General features: G+C 40.6%; 1 protein-coding gene across 1 annotated transcript in view; it reads right to left on the bottom strand.

Annotated features, from left to right (window-relative positions):
* The window catches only part of LOC126389985 (collagen and calcium-binding EGF domain-containing protein 1-like), a 42,446-nt gene extending 25,999 nt beyond the window's left edge, over window positions 1-16,447 (bottom strand). Inside the window, exons 1-2 of the mRNA XM_050044073.1 lie at window positions 15,883-16,447; window positions 12,302-12,382 (exon numbers count right to left, since the gene is read on the bottom strand). Coding sequence (XP_049900030.1) covers window positions 12,302-12,382; window positions 15,883-15,995 — 194 coding nt within the window. The 5' untranslated portion in view covers window positions 15,996-16,447. The remainder of the gene's footprint in view (window positions 1-12,301; window positions 12,383-15,882) is intronic.
* Window positions 16,448-18,657: the final 2,210 nt, after the last annotated feature.

The following is an 18,657-nucleotide window of genomic DNA, read 5'->3' as shown; positions in this document are numbered from 1 at the left end:
TCTGCAGCCAGACTGTTACGACCCTGCTCGTTAAAGAAAAGGGAAGCAACATAACACTACGTGGTTTTGGTAAAATTATGTATTGATAGTTTAGAGACTTCAGGGGAAAAGGGCTTAGGGGTATGTTTCAAATCAAAGACATAAATAAAACCAACACAAGACTCTTAAAATAAGAGCTAACTTTACCTAAGAGAAACCAAAAGTGAAAATAAATCTCACTATCTTACCTTACTTGATCAAGAACTAAAAGAAGATATCATAGCACCCCTGCACAGGTAGTGTGTCTAAAGGATTTCACTCCAACTGTCAAGCTTGCCAAGGCTTCATAGCTACCTGATCCAAAACTGCACCCTCTGGATTGGAGAGCTGGACCAGATGCCACTCAGATCAGGATCAGCTGTTCTTCAGACAGAGGATGGGCAACACCTCAGCATACAAACCAAAACTATTAGGAGGGTCAGACCATAGACAAGTGAAGTGGGTGTCGGCTGCAACACAGACACTTTAGAGAAATCAGTCACCCTAAGGGGCCTGACAAACCAAGCCGACAGTGTGTCTTTGGTCAATGTTGGACCGTAGGTGAGTATCGGTCACTGTAGTTTTTTGCAGTGTGGCCCACACCATTGGCACTGGCCATCACGCGTCAGCTTATTTTGGGCTGTTTCAGCATGTTGAATTGGTGTTAGATATGGCAGAACCTATCAGCGATTGAAATCACTCTGACTGGCAGTTCAGTTCAGCGCATGACAAGAGAAACGGAAGTGAGGAAATCAAACAAACGCCTAAAGTCAAGAGGGAGTGATGCCAAAACAAATTTGTTACATAAGGAAAGATTATTTTTCTTCAGCCATTGAACTCTTCAGCAGAAACCATTTGTATCATTAATCCTTCTAACATGGGGTTGTGATGATAATGTGCTAAATAGCATCTAAAATCCATCCTGACAGTCTTCTGTTTTCCCTTTTTGAATGGCAAATACAGACTACTGCCACCTGCTGGTATGGAGAGCTATTTCCTCTCATGCAGGTGCAGGATGTATGTGCAAGTTGGCCGATGGCTGGAGTATCTGTGGTGTGTTCAAGTGCGCCTTTTTGGCTGAGCCACAAGTGTTGTGAGGCGACACAACAGTTGGCCTTCATCGTCACTAGTTCTTTATGTTGGTTTGGTCATTTCAGGCCTTAACTCTGCATTTCCTTTTTGTGCTTTTGATCAGATAAAATCTTGAAGAGAGGGAGAGTTGTCATGTAAATTTAGGTATGTTTAGTGCTCAAAATAATTATATCTTTCTTCGTATATCACTTTTAAAACATAGTAAAATCTTTAACAGTAGAACAAACTGAAAACAATAAAAATGCTGAGGTTGAGAAACCATAGATCGATTTGGTTCTGGGCAGTGAAACAAATATATGGGGATCAGGACTGTTAAAAAACTCTTTTTTTCATCCATCTCTCCTCCTGTTTCCACAGTTTGTGGAGTTTTCTGTGTTTCAAGTGTCAGATCACCCAAATAAACATGCTTTAGCTTTTCCATTTATAAGTGACAGGCATCGTATCATTGTTAATTAGCTTCACTTAGTAAGTCGATGACTGCATTAAAATCACCATGATGTTAGAGAGTGAAGAACGTCTCTCAGCTGCACACTACATTATGTTTTCCCTCATTTGTTGTGGCACCATGTGGCCTTCATGTCTTTATCTGCTCTGTTTACTCTGTATGTGTCTTGTTAGTCTCAGTGACTGTCATGCCAGTGTGTGGTTAGCTGGATAACTCATTACCACAGTTTATTTTATATCTAATCTGCTGTGCTGCTGCTTGTCTGAATGGCTAATGGCTCTTTTGTTTATGCCCTTTATGCTAAATGAGTCCTGCCTTCAGTCGGCCTGTTTTGCAACATACTGATGCATCGCTACTACTAACACTGGGGTTTCACAAGTACATCTTTGTGTGTGGGTACGTGTTTATGGGGGGAAAGGTTAGCAGCTTTGAAATAATGTGCAGAGACCATGTAGGAGCCAGGGTTGAGGCGAAAGCTGAGTCCACTGTCATAAATTGAGAAGGAAATGAGGAGGAGATGAGAGGGAGCTTAGGACTCTGAGATAACACTTAATCTCGAGTCCTGCATTGAAGGTGTCAAGGAGCAAAGTTCACACACACTCTTAACACATGCATCACATACAAAATTCACCACACAAGCTTGAAACCCAGCCAACAGCTGTCTGTATGTTAATCAATCATTCTAGCAAGTCAGTCTGTCAGTCAGCAAATTGGTGAGTTTAACGTTCAGTCAGAATCCGGCTATTTTTCACCCTGTAAGCAACACTGTGTCTCATGTCTCAGTGTTATTTCAAATGTTGAAACTCTACACATCCTCATCTCTTACAGGGACCATGACACCAGAGACAGCAGGGCAGAAGTAGAGGACACTGGTGCTTAGATCAAAGAGCACATTAAGACAGACTGAAGTGTTTCTGTTTTTATTTTCTTTTGCCTTAACATAGTCAGACATAATCATTTTTGACAAGGTCAAGAACCGGATCAATTTCTCAACACTAACCTTGCTGACCTTCTCTGGTTAGCATAAAGTTCTAACAACAAAGTTTCGTAATTACACGCCCTTCAAAACAACACTTAGCATTTAAGAAACTTGTTGTTTATTTCATACGACCTGACCTCAACCCCAGCGTTAATACTCAGGCTACTAGACGGAGGCCTGGCTTCTGTCTCTCCAGAGCAAAACAGAGAATCTGAGTCCAACAAGAAAGAGAGAGGCTGTAGAGTGGAGATGGAGTCCAGGCCTGGACCTGAGTCAGTCTCGGTTGGGTCTCGTTAATGGACACTTTAAATGTTTCTGGGTGAGACACAGGGCAACTGTAGGTGGGGGGTCTGAACCTGGAATTGGTGCTTGGGAGAAATTGTCCGCTGCTTACAGACCACTATTGGAGTTTCCAAACATTTGAACAAGGTCTTTAACATTTCCACCTTGTCCTTTCTGGACAAAAAAAAAGAAAACAACACTCTGAACTCTTGTTTGGCAGGATGTTCAAATTATGCTATAAACAAACACTGTGGAATGACCTTCAAAACCACTGGTATCCACTCTCCAGGCGTATCGTGACAGGCCTCTGAGACCAAATGTGATTACATGAGCTGGCATGGCCTGTATAAGACTTTGAGCTCTGAAGTAAAGAGGGGAATGCTTAGAGATCAGAAAACAAATGTCCAACCTTCAGTAACCCTTAGCCTTTAAACTGCGGCCCACTAATTCAATCCAACAAAGACACACACACTGTGGTTTACTTAGCAAAACAGGCGAACCCCAACTGTGCAGTTCAACAACTAAAACCAGCAAAGATTTAAAACTTACTGAGTCAAGCCAACAACAATGTTCACTGACCAAAAGCAACCAAGTGCAAATTTAAAGCTCATGTGGTTTTTACAAACTCATGGCTTTATCCTGGGGTTGCACTGGTAAGACTTTACAAGCTTCAGATGTTGATGTTGTCTCAGTTGTGGGCGATCAGACTGTTAATATGATATCATAAAACACATACATTACGTAAATTGCAGGCGTCAATGAAAACATGGGGCTGAGGACCCCATAATTGAGATCATTAGTACGGGTGGTCAGAAACACACCTGACCAAACTGACAGCAAATTGTTAATGTACTGAGTGTGTGTTGTTTTGATACTTCAAAGGTCTAAGCCATATTTTTCTCTTTTTGGTCAGCCTGGTCTCCTTTTGTAATAATGCATGTAAAAGTCAGCACTGTAATGCAGTCATGTTATATACATTTTTTAGGACAAGCTGGGCTAGTACAATATGTATACTGCAGTGATGTCACATTAATGTATAAATAATTATATGACCAAAAATACAAAACATTAACAAAACTGGAAATTGAATCTCACAGTTATTTTTTCAAATCACACACTGAATTGTGGTTAAGAAGACTTTGTAGACAACACAGATTAAAAAAACAAAACAACAACTGTATTTCTTAAAGCCCCTACAAGGAACTTTCATTTTGAGTTGATTTTGGCGACCCTGTGGACAAAAGCGGTAGTGTTTTGCCGGAATGAAGCCTACATTTCCCATGAGCTCTAGCGCGTATTGTCATAAAGATGCTTACCTGGCTCGCACATGTGTTTGTTTTGGGGATGAATGAAACAACAAGACAGGAAAACTTTGCCCCCGCTCCTATTGGGGATCCCAGCTCACCTCTGCCGCGCCCCAGCTCCACCTCTCCGGCGTAAGCGCCACCGCCGCCGGGGTAAACGCAGCGGCGTTCTGGCGGGGTGAANGTCACACACAGACATCAGCAGAAACGAGAGACCTTTGCATATCCAGTTAAAAGTTCCTTGTAGCGGCTTTAAGTAAGTCCTTACTTGTACCATTCCTGAATAAAGCCAAATAAAATGTGTTATAATGGAATGATGGAAAAATCATGTCATTTATTACATTCACAATATCCAGCCCATATTTCTGTTGCGCATAACAGCAGCATCTGCTTATCCGTCCTGAATGTCATGTCATTCCCTTTCACATGTCCTTTGAATCAGCGCTGTTATACACACAGAAACACAGCCTCTCATGACAGACTCAACCCAGTGCATCATGGGATACCTCTTGCTCTTGGTAAACCTCAGCTAATGGCTAACGAGAATGACTCCTTTGAACACGGATAAATGTATAAAAATCATTCATTCATTCTTCATTGGATTTACTAGTTTTATAAAGACTCCAAAAAGACACTGCTGTTCCATGCTGGATGACAAAGCCTCTGAAAGGGATATACTGTAATTGGACTGGAGCCCTTGTTGGAAAGCTATAATGGAGATGAAGCGGCACCCATTTAGAGCAAGGTTCTACAGCATAGACTTACAGAGATATTTTAAGATTAGCAAAGTGCATAATTTGATGCTGTATACGATATCAGGGTTCTGAGAGGAATTAGAAATGACTGACGACTAAAAGTCTACAGCAATGGTAGCAGCTCCATGTGGCTGTTTTTAGGCAAAGCAGCATTTAGAGCTAAATGCCAATGTCGATGCTAACGTTTAGCTAGTACCATGTACCAAGTACACCATCTTAGTTTGGCATGTTAGCATGCAAACATTCACTTCTTAGCACTAACACAAAATGCAGCTGAGACTGGGAAGTTCTTTAATTGTCCAAAATTTAAAAAAAAATCAAGCTCATGGTGGCAAAAGAGGAAAAGTCAGGGGATAACTGAATTAGGCCTTGCCCACCAAAACATGTGTACATGGGTATTATTTTCAAATATGGGAAAACCCACTTAAAGTACGCTATAGACTCCTTTCCCATTGCCAGCAGACCAGAGCTGTCTACATGGCTTTGCAGCAGATTAGCATGCCTTTGTTTTTTTGTTTTGTTGTGTTTCCATCACTGCCAATAGGAGCAGGAGCCAATAAATACCTGTTACTACTGCAGCATTATTTAACCTATGTGTGAATGCCAATTGTAACCTTTCCTATTACACACAAAAGCCAGATGTTAGTGGTGTTAGTGGGTTTTTTGTGCAGTGGGAAAGGGGCTTAAGTCAGTATGATTTCCCTTCTGGGGGCCATGATTGAACCAATAGGTTGGCTACAAATTCGAATGCAAATTTCAGCATTTTATTTCTTGCAATAAAATCACATTCAATTTAAAATTTGCAATTCTGACACCAAATCACTGTGGGAACTTCTGTTTAGCAGAGCTTGTTGGGGTGATACACAGTCTGGGATTAAATATTTTCCCGGGAGAACCACTTTATTTGCAGAGAAGTTGGATTATTCTGGTTCAATTGTGGTTTGCTCTGCCTTGGCTTATAACAATGGTTCTGAACTGAGTTGCTTTATGTGGAAAAAACTACTCATTTGTTGCATTACTATTAAAGAGATTGGGTAAAATTAAAACTATAGCAGCAATTCAGCGATTAGTTATTTTGTGTTAATTGCTGGAAGGATTGAAAGAGTTTTTAAACCGTACAGTTACACAGACAGAAAAAGCTTTCATCCACATCCAACCACAAAACACAGGAAAAAAAACAACTTGGAGAGAACAATACTTGACATATGCATATCATTTAAAGGCTGGAAATCACAAGAATACACTCGTCCAAACTGCAGTTTGGCAACAGAAAGGGGAAAGGGAATGCAGCTACAGTATATCTGATGTGGACACAATCCACATATGAGACGCATGTGAATACCAGTTGTAAAGAGGCCTTCCTGCCTTCAACAGTAAGCACGCAAAAACATGTTCACAGAGGCAAACCCTGCATGAGTAGTATAATGAGTCAAGACGGGAAGTGATTGTGGTTAAAATCTTATTACAGCTGGTATTATGTCTCTGACCAGTGGCGCTCTCTAACACCAAAAGCATTAATAGATCATAAGCAAGTAACGACAAGTAGCTACAACAAAGAGCCCTAATGTCTAGTGATGCTGGTGAAGATGTTGGCAGGTCACACACAGCTGTATCTGTGTACTGTGTGTGTATAAAGTGAGTGAGCGAGCACTGTTTCTATAACAGATGAATGGTGATTTTTAAAGCAAAAATGTGTGAAACGAGCCAACAGTGTAATGATATCAGAGACCCCCGCAAAGAAGCTTCAGAGCCAACAATTCACCCAAAATGACCAAAGCCTGTGTGACTCAGCCTTGAGAAATTCCTGGAGGGAAAGTCAAGAAACACTGATTGTAAGCATTCCTTTTTTTCTAACCCTGAGTTTTTCTCTCTCAAATTCAGTTGCACTGTTTTCATCCGACCACACACTCTGCACTTAGTTGTACTGTAGGAATGTATTTATGGAGGAAATCGATAAAGAGAGACTATGGACACATGATCCTGATTCAATAACTCTCCTCACTTGGTTAGAAGCTCTCACTGAAGACAAGAGCAAGAAATACACTTGAAAAATGTGAGGAAAGAGGAATGGAGGAAACCGATGCAATATTGCTACATGTGCTCTGAGACGTCATCCTCTCTGAAGCTTTATCTGAAGTTATGCCAGTTTCTTAAGATGGGTGTATACCTGGATCAGCATCTTGTCTTCTTGTATTTCCACAGATCATATGCTGTAGTGCCCAAACATTTGGGGCTCACAGTCATCAGACATGGAAATCATTTTAACCTTGTTTTCATCGTGGATTCATTTGCTCATAATTGTTTTACTTAATTGATTAATTTTTGTTTGATAAAGTAATAAAAGGGCCAATCATAATTTTCTAAAGCCAACGGGTACATTTTCAGATTATATGTTTTGTATGACCATCAGTCTAAAACCCAAAGATATTCACTTCACTAGCATCATGCAGATAATGATAAGCAGCCAAGATAAAAACACAATGTGGATATTTACTGACATTGTCTCATTGTAATCGCAGGCCCCCGAATTGAACGAAACAAAATTGTATTTTCGCAGCATTTGTCAGCAATATCATATCATATATCATTGACTAAATAGTCAATATACTCCCTTAGTTTAGAGGATTTTTTTTACCATGAAATGTCCATGAGGGCGGCACGATGGTGTGGTGGTTAGCACTGTCGCCTCACAGCAAGAGGGTTGCCGTTTCGATCCCGGGTGTGGGAGCCCTTCTGTGCGGAGTTTGCATGTTCTCCCCGTGTCAGCATGGGTTCTCTCCGGGTACTCCGGCTTCCTCCCACAGTCCAAAGACATGCAGTTTGGGGACTAGGTTAATTGATAACTCTAAATTGTCCGTAGGTGTGAATGTGAGCGTGAATGGTTGTTTGTCTCTATGTGTCAGCCCTGCGATAGTCTGGCGACCTGTCCAGGGTGTACCCTGCCTCTTGCCCGATGCCAGCTGGGATAGGCTCCAGCCCCCCCGCGACCCTCAAGAGGATGAAGCGGTTAGAAGATGAATGAATGAATGAATGAATGAATGAATGAAATGTCCACATATGACTTTTAAACTAAAAACTTAGACTTGAGTTAGCTTGGGAGCGGTACAGCACTTATCACTTGAGATACTGCTAATCTCAGTGAGTGCTGCTGTTTGGTGACTCGTCCAGGTGATGTAAATAATACTTTTCAGTTCCTGCCGTTTCTCATTTCTGTTTCTCCAACAATAGAGCAACACAAAACTATAATGATCCCACTGGAAGAAATGGGTCATTGTAACCATGGGTTTTGGGGAGGCTCATCTTCTCACGCCTATCAAAACCAAACATCACTGTACAGTGAGACTAAGAAAGTTTGTTTTTTTCTGATCTTTTAATTACAGTAAGTAAAGTTGATGATATTACACCACTGTGCTTTGAAATCATGTTTTTAGGGAGCTCATGTGAGGAGCCAAGCTCCCCCTGGCTCTCACACACTTATTGTAACAATAAAAGAAGCATAAAGTATGGTAACAATAAAAATCAATCATGTCTCCATGATTTTTATCATCATCCCTTACTTAAACCGAGTAAGAGCCTGAGCTCACATACTGTAGCGTGATATTGTGGGTGTTATCTGTTGCAGTAATGAGCCGTGCAGGGTACTTAAACCAGAACAACATGCCAATCAAGTGGAAGGATGGTTTACAGTTTAGTGGAGCCCATCAGTCCTGTCAGAGTTTGACTCCACAGCTGAGAGTATTTAGAGAGACGGGGTTCAGAAAGCAGCAGAAAATTAACTCTCATCAGCATAAACCTGCTGTAACTGCCAGCACAGACAGTACAGAGACAATCCATACAGAGTCATACATAAACATGCAAGCTCACACACACTCACATCACTCAGAATCTGGGTACGAACCATGTATATTTGGCTTGGCACGGCTGAAATCTGACCTCCAGCGAAGACAGAATAAGAACGCGAAATGGCCAGAACAATAGAAATGTAGAAATCGAGCTGATTCACCCTCATCGCTGTGAAAACCACACTGGAGGAGGAGGACATCTGTGGCCGGCAAGATCTTTGTTTAGATGGTGAGAGCAGTGAGGGTTTACTTCTGCATAAGACCACAAAACCCTCTGAGACAGAGGCATTTAGATTTTAGCTTATCCACAGCACACACACATGGTGCAGCAAAAGAGGTCGACAGTGGGACTGACAGGAGCAACGAAGTGCGAGAAGTAGAGTCAGAGTCACAGTAAACTGACAAACAGGTTGGGCAAATTTCATAAAGGCTGTTTTTATTGGGATACATAAATCAGCATAAGAAATCGTTTCCTTAAACATCAAAGGATCATTTTCATAGAAGGTCATGCCTTATGTAAACTGCTATCATAATTTAAGTACTATAAGTACCATAATTTGCCTCTCTGTTTTTATAGCAACTAAACCCACTTTCTTTGGGAAGGTGTGAACTTTTCCGAATGGTTGGCATGTCAGTTTCAATCAAAACTCAAGAAATATCACCGATTCCCAGATCATTTAAATATGAGAGAGGTGTGCCAGGTGAAGAAATAAGAGAAGAAAACCAGAAATGGTTGGAAAATGTCCAGCCTGTCTGAACACGGCAGAGCTGTGGGTAGAGATTAGACTGTTAGACTGACCAGGACCGGGTCAAATACAGTTTAAAAACGTCAATTGTCCAATCATAGCTGAGAAACTGTAACTAGGCACGGCAGGCATGTCAAGCTTGGGATTTCCCCATGTGTAGTCTGGTCTTACTCCCAGAGCGCTACAGTATGCTGCTTAGGCAGTGCTCCCAAGGTCAATATGCTACAGCGACGCAGGGGGTACCCTTAAGTGTCTGTATGAGATGAACATGGCTTTCAACCAGCTCCAATGTAAACCTGTTTGCCTCATTATTAGATGTAAAGAGCAACAGACGTAATATAAAAAGCCAGAAAATCTTCTTAAGGTTGGTTGGGAGGTAGGTGGATGGGTGTAACAAACACAGGAGACATGTGCTCATATTCCATGTGAAAAGAGAAGTCACTGTTGAGTTATTTTGTCACATCAGTCATTTGTCACATTAGTAGTTAGTCATATCAACTACGATCTTTTCCTAACCCTAACCAAATAGTTTTGTTGCCTGAACCTAACTTTCATAGTCAAGTGAGTCAATTGACATGAATTATGTCAACCATGACCTGTTCCTAACCCTAGCCAATTGGTTTTGTTTATCCCAAAGCTAACTGCCGACCCCTTCATGACTTCCCACTGACCTCAACCCCCTGCGTCAAGATTCAAACATCAAAATATAACGAGTAGGGATGGTCACATTGAAGAATAAAATGCAATTGAGCATGTTCAACTAACTACCTTAGCAGTGACCAACTGGCACTTACAAAGCCAAGGAGCTTATCATTAACTAACGACATTATTTTGAGGAGTTATGAGTTACATTAAAAAAGGCCCCATTCACGACAAACACATACACCCCACTGCAGACACAGATGACCTCAGAGTTCATGCTAATGTTAGCTTCTTGGTGAGCAAGTGTCTTCACCATCAGATTTTTAAGCACATCTTCATGTATTTAGCCATCGAGTGCATATATGATATCATATATGCTGGAGACAGTATTTTCAGACTCATTGCTAGCTACACCAGGTAAGACCTTACATCAACAGTTGCCATTTCAGCAGGTAAAATCTATCTACGACAAGAAATGAGAGGCCCGAGTCTCTGTGGTCTCAGACCTGCAGTGCTACCTCTTCCTAAGTGGATGTGATCAGGAAAGCAAGCAAGCATGCGAACATTAGATTGTTTCCCAGTGACGAGGAAACCTGTTTTTACTCTGTCTAAAAAGATGGAAATATGTGCAGGCTGCTTCATCAGCTCTGTCTGGAAAACATACTGCTCCCATTGAAAGTAAAATTGAAGGTAATATTTATGTAGACTACAGACACAATGGATCAATCTGGTCGCCCCTGAAGTTATTTGCAAAATCAATTTATTCCAGGTCCACACTGAACTGCCTTGAGGATCATGGCAAGGAAAATACAACCTCATCTAATCCACCTCCTCCAGCACCACACATCTCTTGTAGAGCCAGAAATTAAACAAGACGCAGAGCCTGTTACAGCCTAACCTTGACAATAAACAGATCAGATGGTCTGGCCTCACACCAGACCTGGTGCCTCATTTATTAAAGGATCTTCTTACGCCAACAACCAAATCCAAGCCAAAGTTTGGCTTCAGAAGAAAGTTATCTAAATGTCAAAGTGAGCGATTTACATTGATTTTTCTCCTGTTGTGTATGATGTATGATGAGCTTACAACTTGCCACAGCGTCTACATTGTATTGATTTATTTCCTTCCACCTATGTTTCAAGATGCTCATATGATATGATATCAAAGGATATTTTCATAAATTAGATGCCTGGAGACTGTACAGTACTCTATGTAATAGAGAAAAAAGAGCAAGAAAGGAATAATATTTCAGATCTTTCAAAATTGCCCCATATTCTTTTTTTATATCATCCTTGTTGTACTTGCCCTCTTCTTAATTCTAAAAAATACACTGATAATTCAATTATAAAAACCTAATCTGATGTTGTTAATCACTAAGGGAGTCTTTCCACTGCATGGAAACAGCGCATCACTAATCAAGTCCTCCTCTGCCAGACTACTTCTACTTTTTAGGTTATAATGCAGGCCTAACTCCCTGAGGGGGGATGCCTTCCCTAAATGTTTTAGCTCTGGACCCAAGCTGAGTGAGTTCAAGTTCAAATTCTGTTTTACTGTCACAGAGCCAGGCTGGTGGAAGTCCGTTCAGTGCACAGGAAAGCTGCAGTACAAGGGAAGGAATAACAATGTTGTTCAAAACTGACATTAGTCACTTCCGCTTTCCAAAAAAGTAACACTAACAAACTACAACATGGAGTTAGAATATATTATGGCAGGACATCTGTGTTTATTAAATACAATAAGGAATACAAGGTTAGTAAAAGAAAATCCTCATCTTGAGCTTTTGAAGGGTGTTGGTTGACAAATCCTGACACTTTATTTAAAAACCTGCATTTTCAGTTCAAGATCATCACTCGTTCTCTGACTGATGATCTCCAGGAAATAATTATTTTCCTCTCCCATGAGCATATATAGTTTCCAACAGGGGGATATACTGTGTGGAGCTCTGGAAATGACACTGCTGGGTAGTTTAGTGGTTACAAAAAGCATTTCATAGCCCCAGAAATTTTCTGGTTCAATCCTTCCAACAGACATCAGCAGCCACTTGTTCTGTCAAAGTGTCCTTGAGCAAATCACCGTTCTGGGAAAGACAGCAAGCTGAATACCAAAACAAATGTATAGTGTATAGTAACTTCCTGCTGTTACACTCAGTGGCTCAGGCTTATTGGGCCCAGTGGAAACTGAAGCTGGGAGTCTTACCTGAAACAAGTGCTGTTCTTCCCCCCAGCTCTGACACAGGGATACTCCACGGTCAAGATCTTATCTTCTGGACACTCCGTACTGAGAAAAGAAAGATGCATGGAAGCAAATGTGATTGAATGGCATTTTATGTGCTATACATACACATGAAAATGACATGCAACAAAGGTCCAGGTCTTGATGTAAACAAGGGATGTTGTGGTTCATGGCTGGTGCCTGAAACCCCTCAGCCACCAGGGCCCTTTAAACAGTTACACCTGGTAGCTGTCCAGTACCCTGGAAATCCAGAGTTCTCCTGAGAGCACAATTTGAATTTGCTCAGTGAGTCACTCTGGCAATCAGTAATGATGCTCATTACCTATGCCCATGAAACCGAGCTGCACCAATCACATTGGTGTATCTGATATAGGCGGGCCAGAGGCGAGCTAAACAGATGACGACAGCGCTGCAACGACGAAGTCCGGAATCAGTCAGTAAACATTGCAAGATGGCTACGGATGAACACTGGTTGTTTGAAATGGCTTTGGCCGCTACAATGAACGAGTTAGACTTGGCTTTTTCTCTAAAAGAGGAACTGAAGACGGCGCTGGAGTCTTTCCTTTGCAAGAAGGACGTTTTAACTGTTTTGCCGACAGGATACGGCAAGAGTCTAATCTACTTGTTAGCTCCGCTGGTAGCTAAGCATATACGTCACCCTGTGTATTGTTCTGATTGGTCGTAGTGTTATCCAATTGCGTGCGGTGATATTTACAAATGCATGCTTGGTGCCGCCCCTCGAGTTGGACCATTTTCATTACTCATGGCCAGACCCTAAATCTTTCTAGATTTGGGTCTGGACTTCCAGGCTAGCTGTCCAGAGCATTAAGGGGTTAAACCTCAGCAGTACTTTGACATGAATTGCCACATTATGCAGTGTTAAACATACATGGCATCATGAAAAAGTTGATAGTGCCAGAAAATTAATAAGTTAACCAAAAATATAATTAGCGGAACAATCGATAATGAAAACAATCACCAGTGTCAGCCTTAAACACATAAACATTTTACATAAGGGCTTCTTCAATTTTGTGATAAAGATACACTGAGCGGGACATTTTACAAAATTTTGTTAAAAATTCCAGTGCTCTCTGCTCGACAACCTATGCAATGGAGACACTATACTAAATAACCTCAAATGGGCAAAATTGAACTAACAAATCTTTTTAAATGACTCTTCTTAGTGTGCAGTATCTAACGAGTCAGCCTGTCGATCGACCAAGCGCTTGTCAATCCTTGACTTTTCCCATTTGTTGTTAGTGTAGGGTACTGCTCGCACTGCTAAGCTGAGTGAGTGAGGACCAATTAAATCAGACTCCAGCCCAGACCTCCAGCAGCCAAGGCCATGGTGCATGGTGCTCCACAGATGCTCGTTCTTCTGACTTCAGTGTGTTCATGAGTTTTAAGTTGTAAGGTGGAAACAACATGGACATTACAAAGAATATGTGCTATGTTTTACTGCTCAGAGCGTTCAAATAACACTTTGATAATGAAGTGCAAAGGAAACAGATCAGGTGAGCCATGACTGATTTCTCACATTATTCCAACACCACATGAATGCACCACATGACTGGAGGTAACCCAGACATCTATTACTTGTCCCTTAAAGAACGACTGATCGTTGGCCAGCGACATTTCTGTGACATCGTATTGAGCTTATAAACTCATAGAGGATGACTGGTAATTCACTAAAGAAAGGTTCTGAGGAGTGGGCATCACTAGCTGTTGAACGTGCATGTAATATAATGGAGTGTCCTGAAGACACTGACATCCTGTTTTGCAAGATGTATCAAAACTCAAAGGGTTCGAAAGATTTGCATGTATTAACTCGAAGGAACCAATACTGTCAAAAGAATCTGTTCGCCCATTGCTTAACATATCCATGGCATTTATGTACTGTGTTACTTATCAGCCGACATACTGTAAATCATCATTGTGCATGAACGCGCTAAAAGAACACGTTCATTGAACATACTCATATTTTTGGCGAACGGTGAACTGAACACATCGGCACTCAGCATACCGACACAACACTGGCATGGCTAGTGCTAAAGGCACTTCTGACAATATGCCTACCAGTACCGTGAAAGCCAGTTCATTTGGATGTTTGAAGGACTTTTATGAACAAATCAGCACAGATTCTAACAGCCACATCAGCAACAAATTTGAAACAACACACTGAGTTGAAGCATTTGACTCATCTTGGGAAATATCTGAGTGAATGATGATCAAAATATATTTTATTTAAAAAAAAATGGAAGACATGAATACAAACTTAGGGACTGTGAACTTACCTCAAAATTCAAATTGTGAATTATGAATGGGAACTAGTTCTTTTTAATCAGTGTGAACTGAATTTTGAGTTAACTCATTAAGTGTGAACATGCACTACACTTCTGTAGCCGTTATGCCGACACTGATATATCTATGTTAGGCTAAAACTGGCTGATATATTGACCTGGCTCATTTACTGGTCTAGCTCTTAGCTCTGTCATGAAAATTATTAAATAGCCTATACCTTGTGAAATTCAGGATGTCAACAAAGCTAACAACACTTTTATTAATGTACATTACATTGCTGGGGCAATGTCAATATTACAGTCATACAGTAGCATATACTTGGTCTCAGTTAAAAATTTAAGAACTCCAGTTTGATTACAGTATGAGGTCCATCAATCACAGCAGTTTATGTGAGTTTATACTGAACCTTTAAAGCATAAATCTAAGGTTTTATGATCCTGTGTCATTTTAAATAATGTGGCCAGATTGTGGGCTGTATACATAAAAAATAAATCTGTTGTCATTTAGTGGGGTTTAACCTGCTGCTCAGCGGTTTGCTTCAGTGGTTTCCTCTCCTCAGAATATTGGGTGCATGTGCTCCACTCACATCCCCTCCTCACCTCCTGACCTACTGTGTCCGGGCACCTTAATAGCATCTGTCATGTTTTGTCTGAACACAAGTAACATTTGGCTCTCTGCACCGCGACCGATTCCAACCATTTGGAGTTTCCCTTTGACTTTTTGCATTTCCTTGAAAATCACATTAGATTAGACGCGCTACAGCGGTTCATCCCGGGGTCTCCTCTGTGACAGGCTGCTTTCACAGTATGTCGCAAAGAGCAGAAACCAATAAACCACACTAAACTCTATTATGACTTTTGCCACTGTGTGATAATCTGACAGGGAAGTGCTTGTTTTAAGGATTAAATTAAAAGCTGAAACAAACTAGTAATGCGAGTGAAGTAGATGCCACTAAAACGTTTACAGAGCTTTAATCTCTGGTATCTAACCACATCAGTAAACTGTTATTCAGACGCTGTGGTTCAAACTGAAAAACATACAAATTACTACTGTTTCTAAAAAGTTTTGTTGAGGCTTTTTGTGGAGTTTTTTTGTGATGATAAAAACCCGACATTTGTAAACCACTACATGCCTGATTAAACTTATTATGGATGAGGCTGACATGGCTTCACCAGCGTACTGCCGTTCATTCACAAAAAATCAAGATATTTTTAGGATCATCTAATCAAGTCCACGAGTCTTACCTCGAGGTGTCCACTGCAAGCGTCGTCCTGATAGAGCTGGCACCAGATTCCCACAGAAAAACAACACAGATAGCGCCAAATGGTAAAAGAGTCGCACCATAAAGTTGACCCATGTCCCCTCTGCGCTCCGGGACAGATGATCCGTTCAAGGGAAAACGCCTTCACATCAGTAAAAACGCCAGTATATTCATTTGTCAGTGACCCGCGCCGGTTGTGGTGTCAAAATATCAGAAATCCTTATGTCAAGTATCCCACAGAGGTGACGCACATGGAGACTGTGCGGTTATAAGTGCTGCGCGGTGCGTCCGGAGACCGTCCCAACTTTACGCACTGAGGCAGAGACCCCTTGGAGAGCTACTGAAGGGTTTACAGCCCAGTGTGTTCTCACTAATCCCTGTGGATTTACATTCCTGCCTTTAAAGAAGAGACTGAGCATACACCGGCACTGCCCATTGGTGGTGATGACGTATAGTGGAATGATAACACTAATGATCATAGTTAAATGGTGCCCTCAATCTCAAAATTATCTCCAGTCTTATGAGAGTCAACACATTTCAAAACTGAGTTTCACCACATCACAGTGAGCTGAGAGGAAATCCAGGCGTTAGGGGGCGCTATTGGAGGCTGTGACGTGCAATTGGGGTTCATTTCTAATGGAAAAAATAAATAAACAAATAAGATAAAAGATAAAATAAAATCAAAATTGCAAACGAAAGGAAAAACATAGAACGAGTCAAGAAAGTCCAATAAGAACAAAATAAGAGAGTATAAAATTGGCCAAAAATTTAATTAAAAAAGCAGCAAACCGATGCATTACAGCTTTGATTTAAAAATGATAAATGTTGAGAGGCGTACCAGGTCTTCTGCAAGTTCCAAATATGTGCAGCAGAGCAGCTAAAAGTAGTTTGACCATGTTTGGATTTCATTTTTGGGGAAAAACCTGACCAGTGCCAACCTCCGAGGTTTAGTGTGTGGATGCAGTAGCAGAAGATCCAACATGTATTTCGGCCCCAAACCACTTAGTCATTTATAAAGGAGCGGTAATTTGTCATCGTTTCTTTGACAGACTGGAGTTTAGTGCAGAGATTTGACAATTGGTGCGATGTGGTCTTTGTTAGGACTCCAGCTGAATGAGCTGCAGCTGTCTGAGAGCTATTGGTAGAAAGACCAGAGAAAAGCTCATTACAAGTATTCCAGAAATAAAGGCATGGATTAACTCCTCTAAATCTTATTCAAACATGAATTACGACAGCTGTTTAAATGTAGATCCAAATCCATTATGATTCAGTGACAGAGAGTTTAGATGAGCACCAAATTCCAGTCTTTCCTGTTTGGCACCAACATTTTGTTTTCACTTTTTTTTTCATTTTTAATGTAAGCACTGTTGCCACACCAACTGTTGATTTGGTCAGTGCATTTAAGGTAATCTATGAGACAGTACTCGCTTTAAGATACAGATATGTAAATGTGAGTGTCATCAACATAATTACGATATGAAAATTAATTGTTCCAGCAGCCACAGACCCACAGTGCAATTTATTTATGAAGGCTCTGTTGCACCCCATATTTGGAGGACTAGAACACTCTGTCTCTGATCTTTGCAAGAGCTAAAAAAAAAAGAAAAAAAGAGCGGGCTGCTGTACTAGCAATAACAAATACATATGTTGCGTGAGATGAGACGGATGAGCTTGCTTTTGGAAGCACAACATCCAAGATATGTCAGTGTTAGGAAAAACTGAAGGTTTTGGAAATCCCAGGTTCACCGAAGAGGTGCTCAATGTGTTTTCAAAGTCACAGTAAATCAAACCGCAGAAGATTTCCTGTATGTTACTCACATGATCTGCTATTTTTCATACAAAAAAATGCCCTTTTTATAAAGAAGTATGCACATTCTCTGTGATTTTGACAGCACTTCTCATTGAAGTTACTGTTTGATGAGTGCATTCAGTGTTTGTAATGTTTCCATGATTGTATTTTCTGTTTTGACAGTTTTTATTGCTGCATTATGTAATGACCTGCAAAAATGCAAGTGTCGAAATAAACAAGATAAACCTTATCCGAACACATTCATCTTTCAAGTCTGGTTTGGAAAATAGGCTAAAGGTAAAGGGAAGGAGGACTGAAAAATAGAAGAGGAAAGGGATTTTTTTTTTTTTTTTAAAGAAAGAAAAACACTTCCACGTAGAGGTCAGTTTTCTTTGCATAATAATTACCCACTCATTGTTTGTGTTGTTTTAATCATAGTCGCAATCACAGCCTCATTACTTGAGCTGTAAGTTTAGCATACTTCTGGCTTTAAATGTTGGACTGCACATACTGCTATCTGATTAACCAGCACGTATGTATTATATATGCTCGCATTATTATGATTAATTGCAATATACACAATAACATCTACAACCAGGGACATTAATGAACTTGTGCGAGCCCTGTTGACTGTACATGTTAGTTTCTTTTTATTAGTACTGAAAAGAATATTCTTCATTTCTTTCACAGGTCTTTCATATTACTGTGAAATGAATATGTCTTTACTGGCAAGCTATGAAGACGCTGTGTCTTCATTCGTCTGCTTGACATATGGTTAATATGAAATAACATTAATACTAATTAGAGCCTACCTTGAATGAGTAATTGAATGAAGCCAGAGCCAAATTTTACAGTATTGCTCAAACTTATCCTACTTTATGCCATTTTTTTTAAATCTTATATGATGTCATTAGCACACTACACAGCAGAGGTGAGACAAAGTCATTGGTTTGTAAGTCACAATAAGTC

This window comes from Epinephelus moara, chromosome 1, assembly GCF_006386435.1.
Source record: "Epinephelus moara isolate mb chromosome 1, YSFRI_EMoa_1.0, whole genome shotgun sequence".
NCBI lineage: Eukaryota > Metazoa > Chordata > Actinopteri > Perciformes > Serranidae > Epinephelus > Epinephelus moara.
This window is presented reverse-complemented; position numbering and strand designations above follow the sequence as displayed.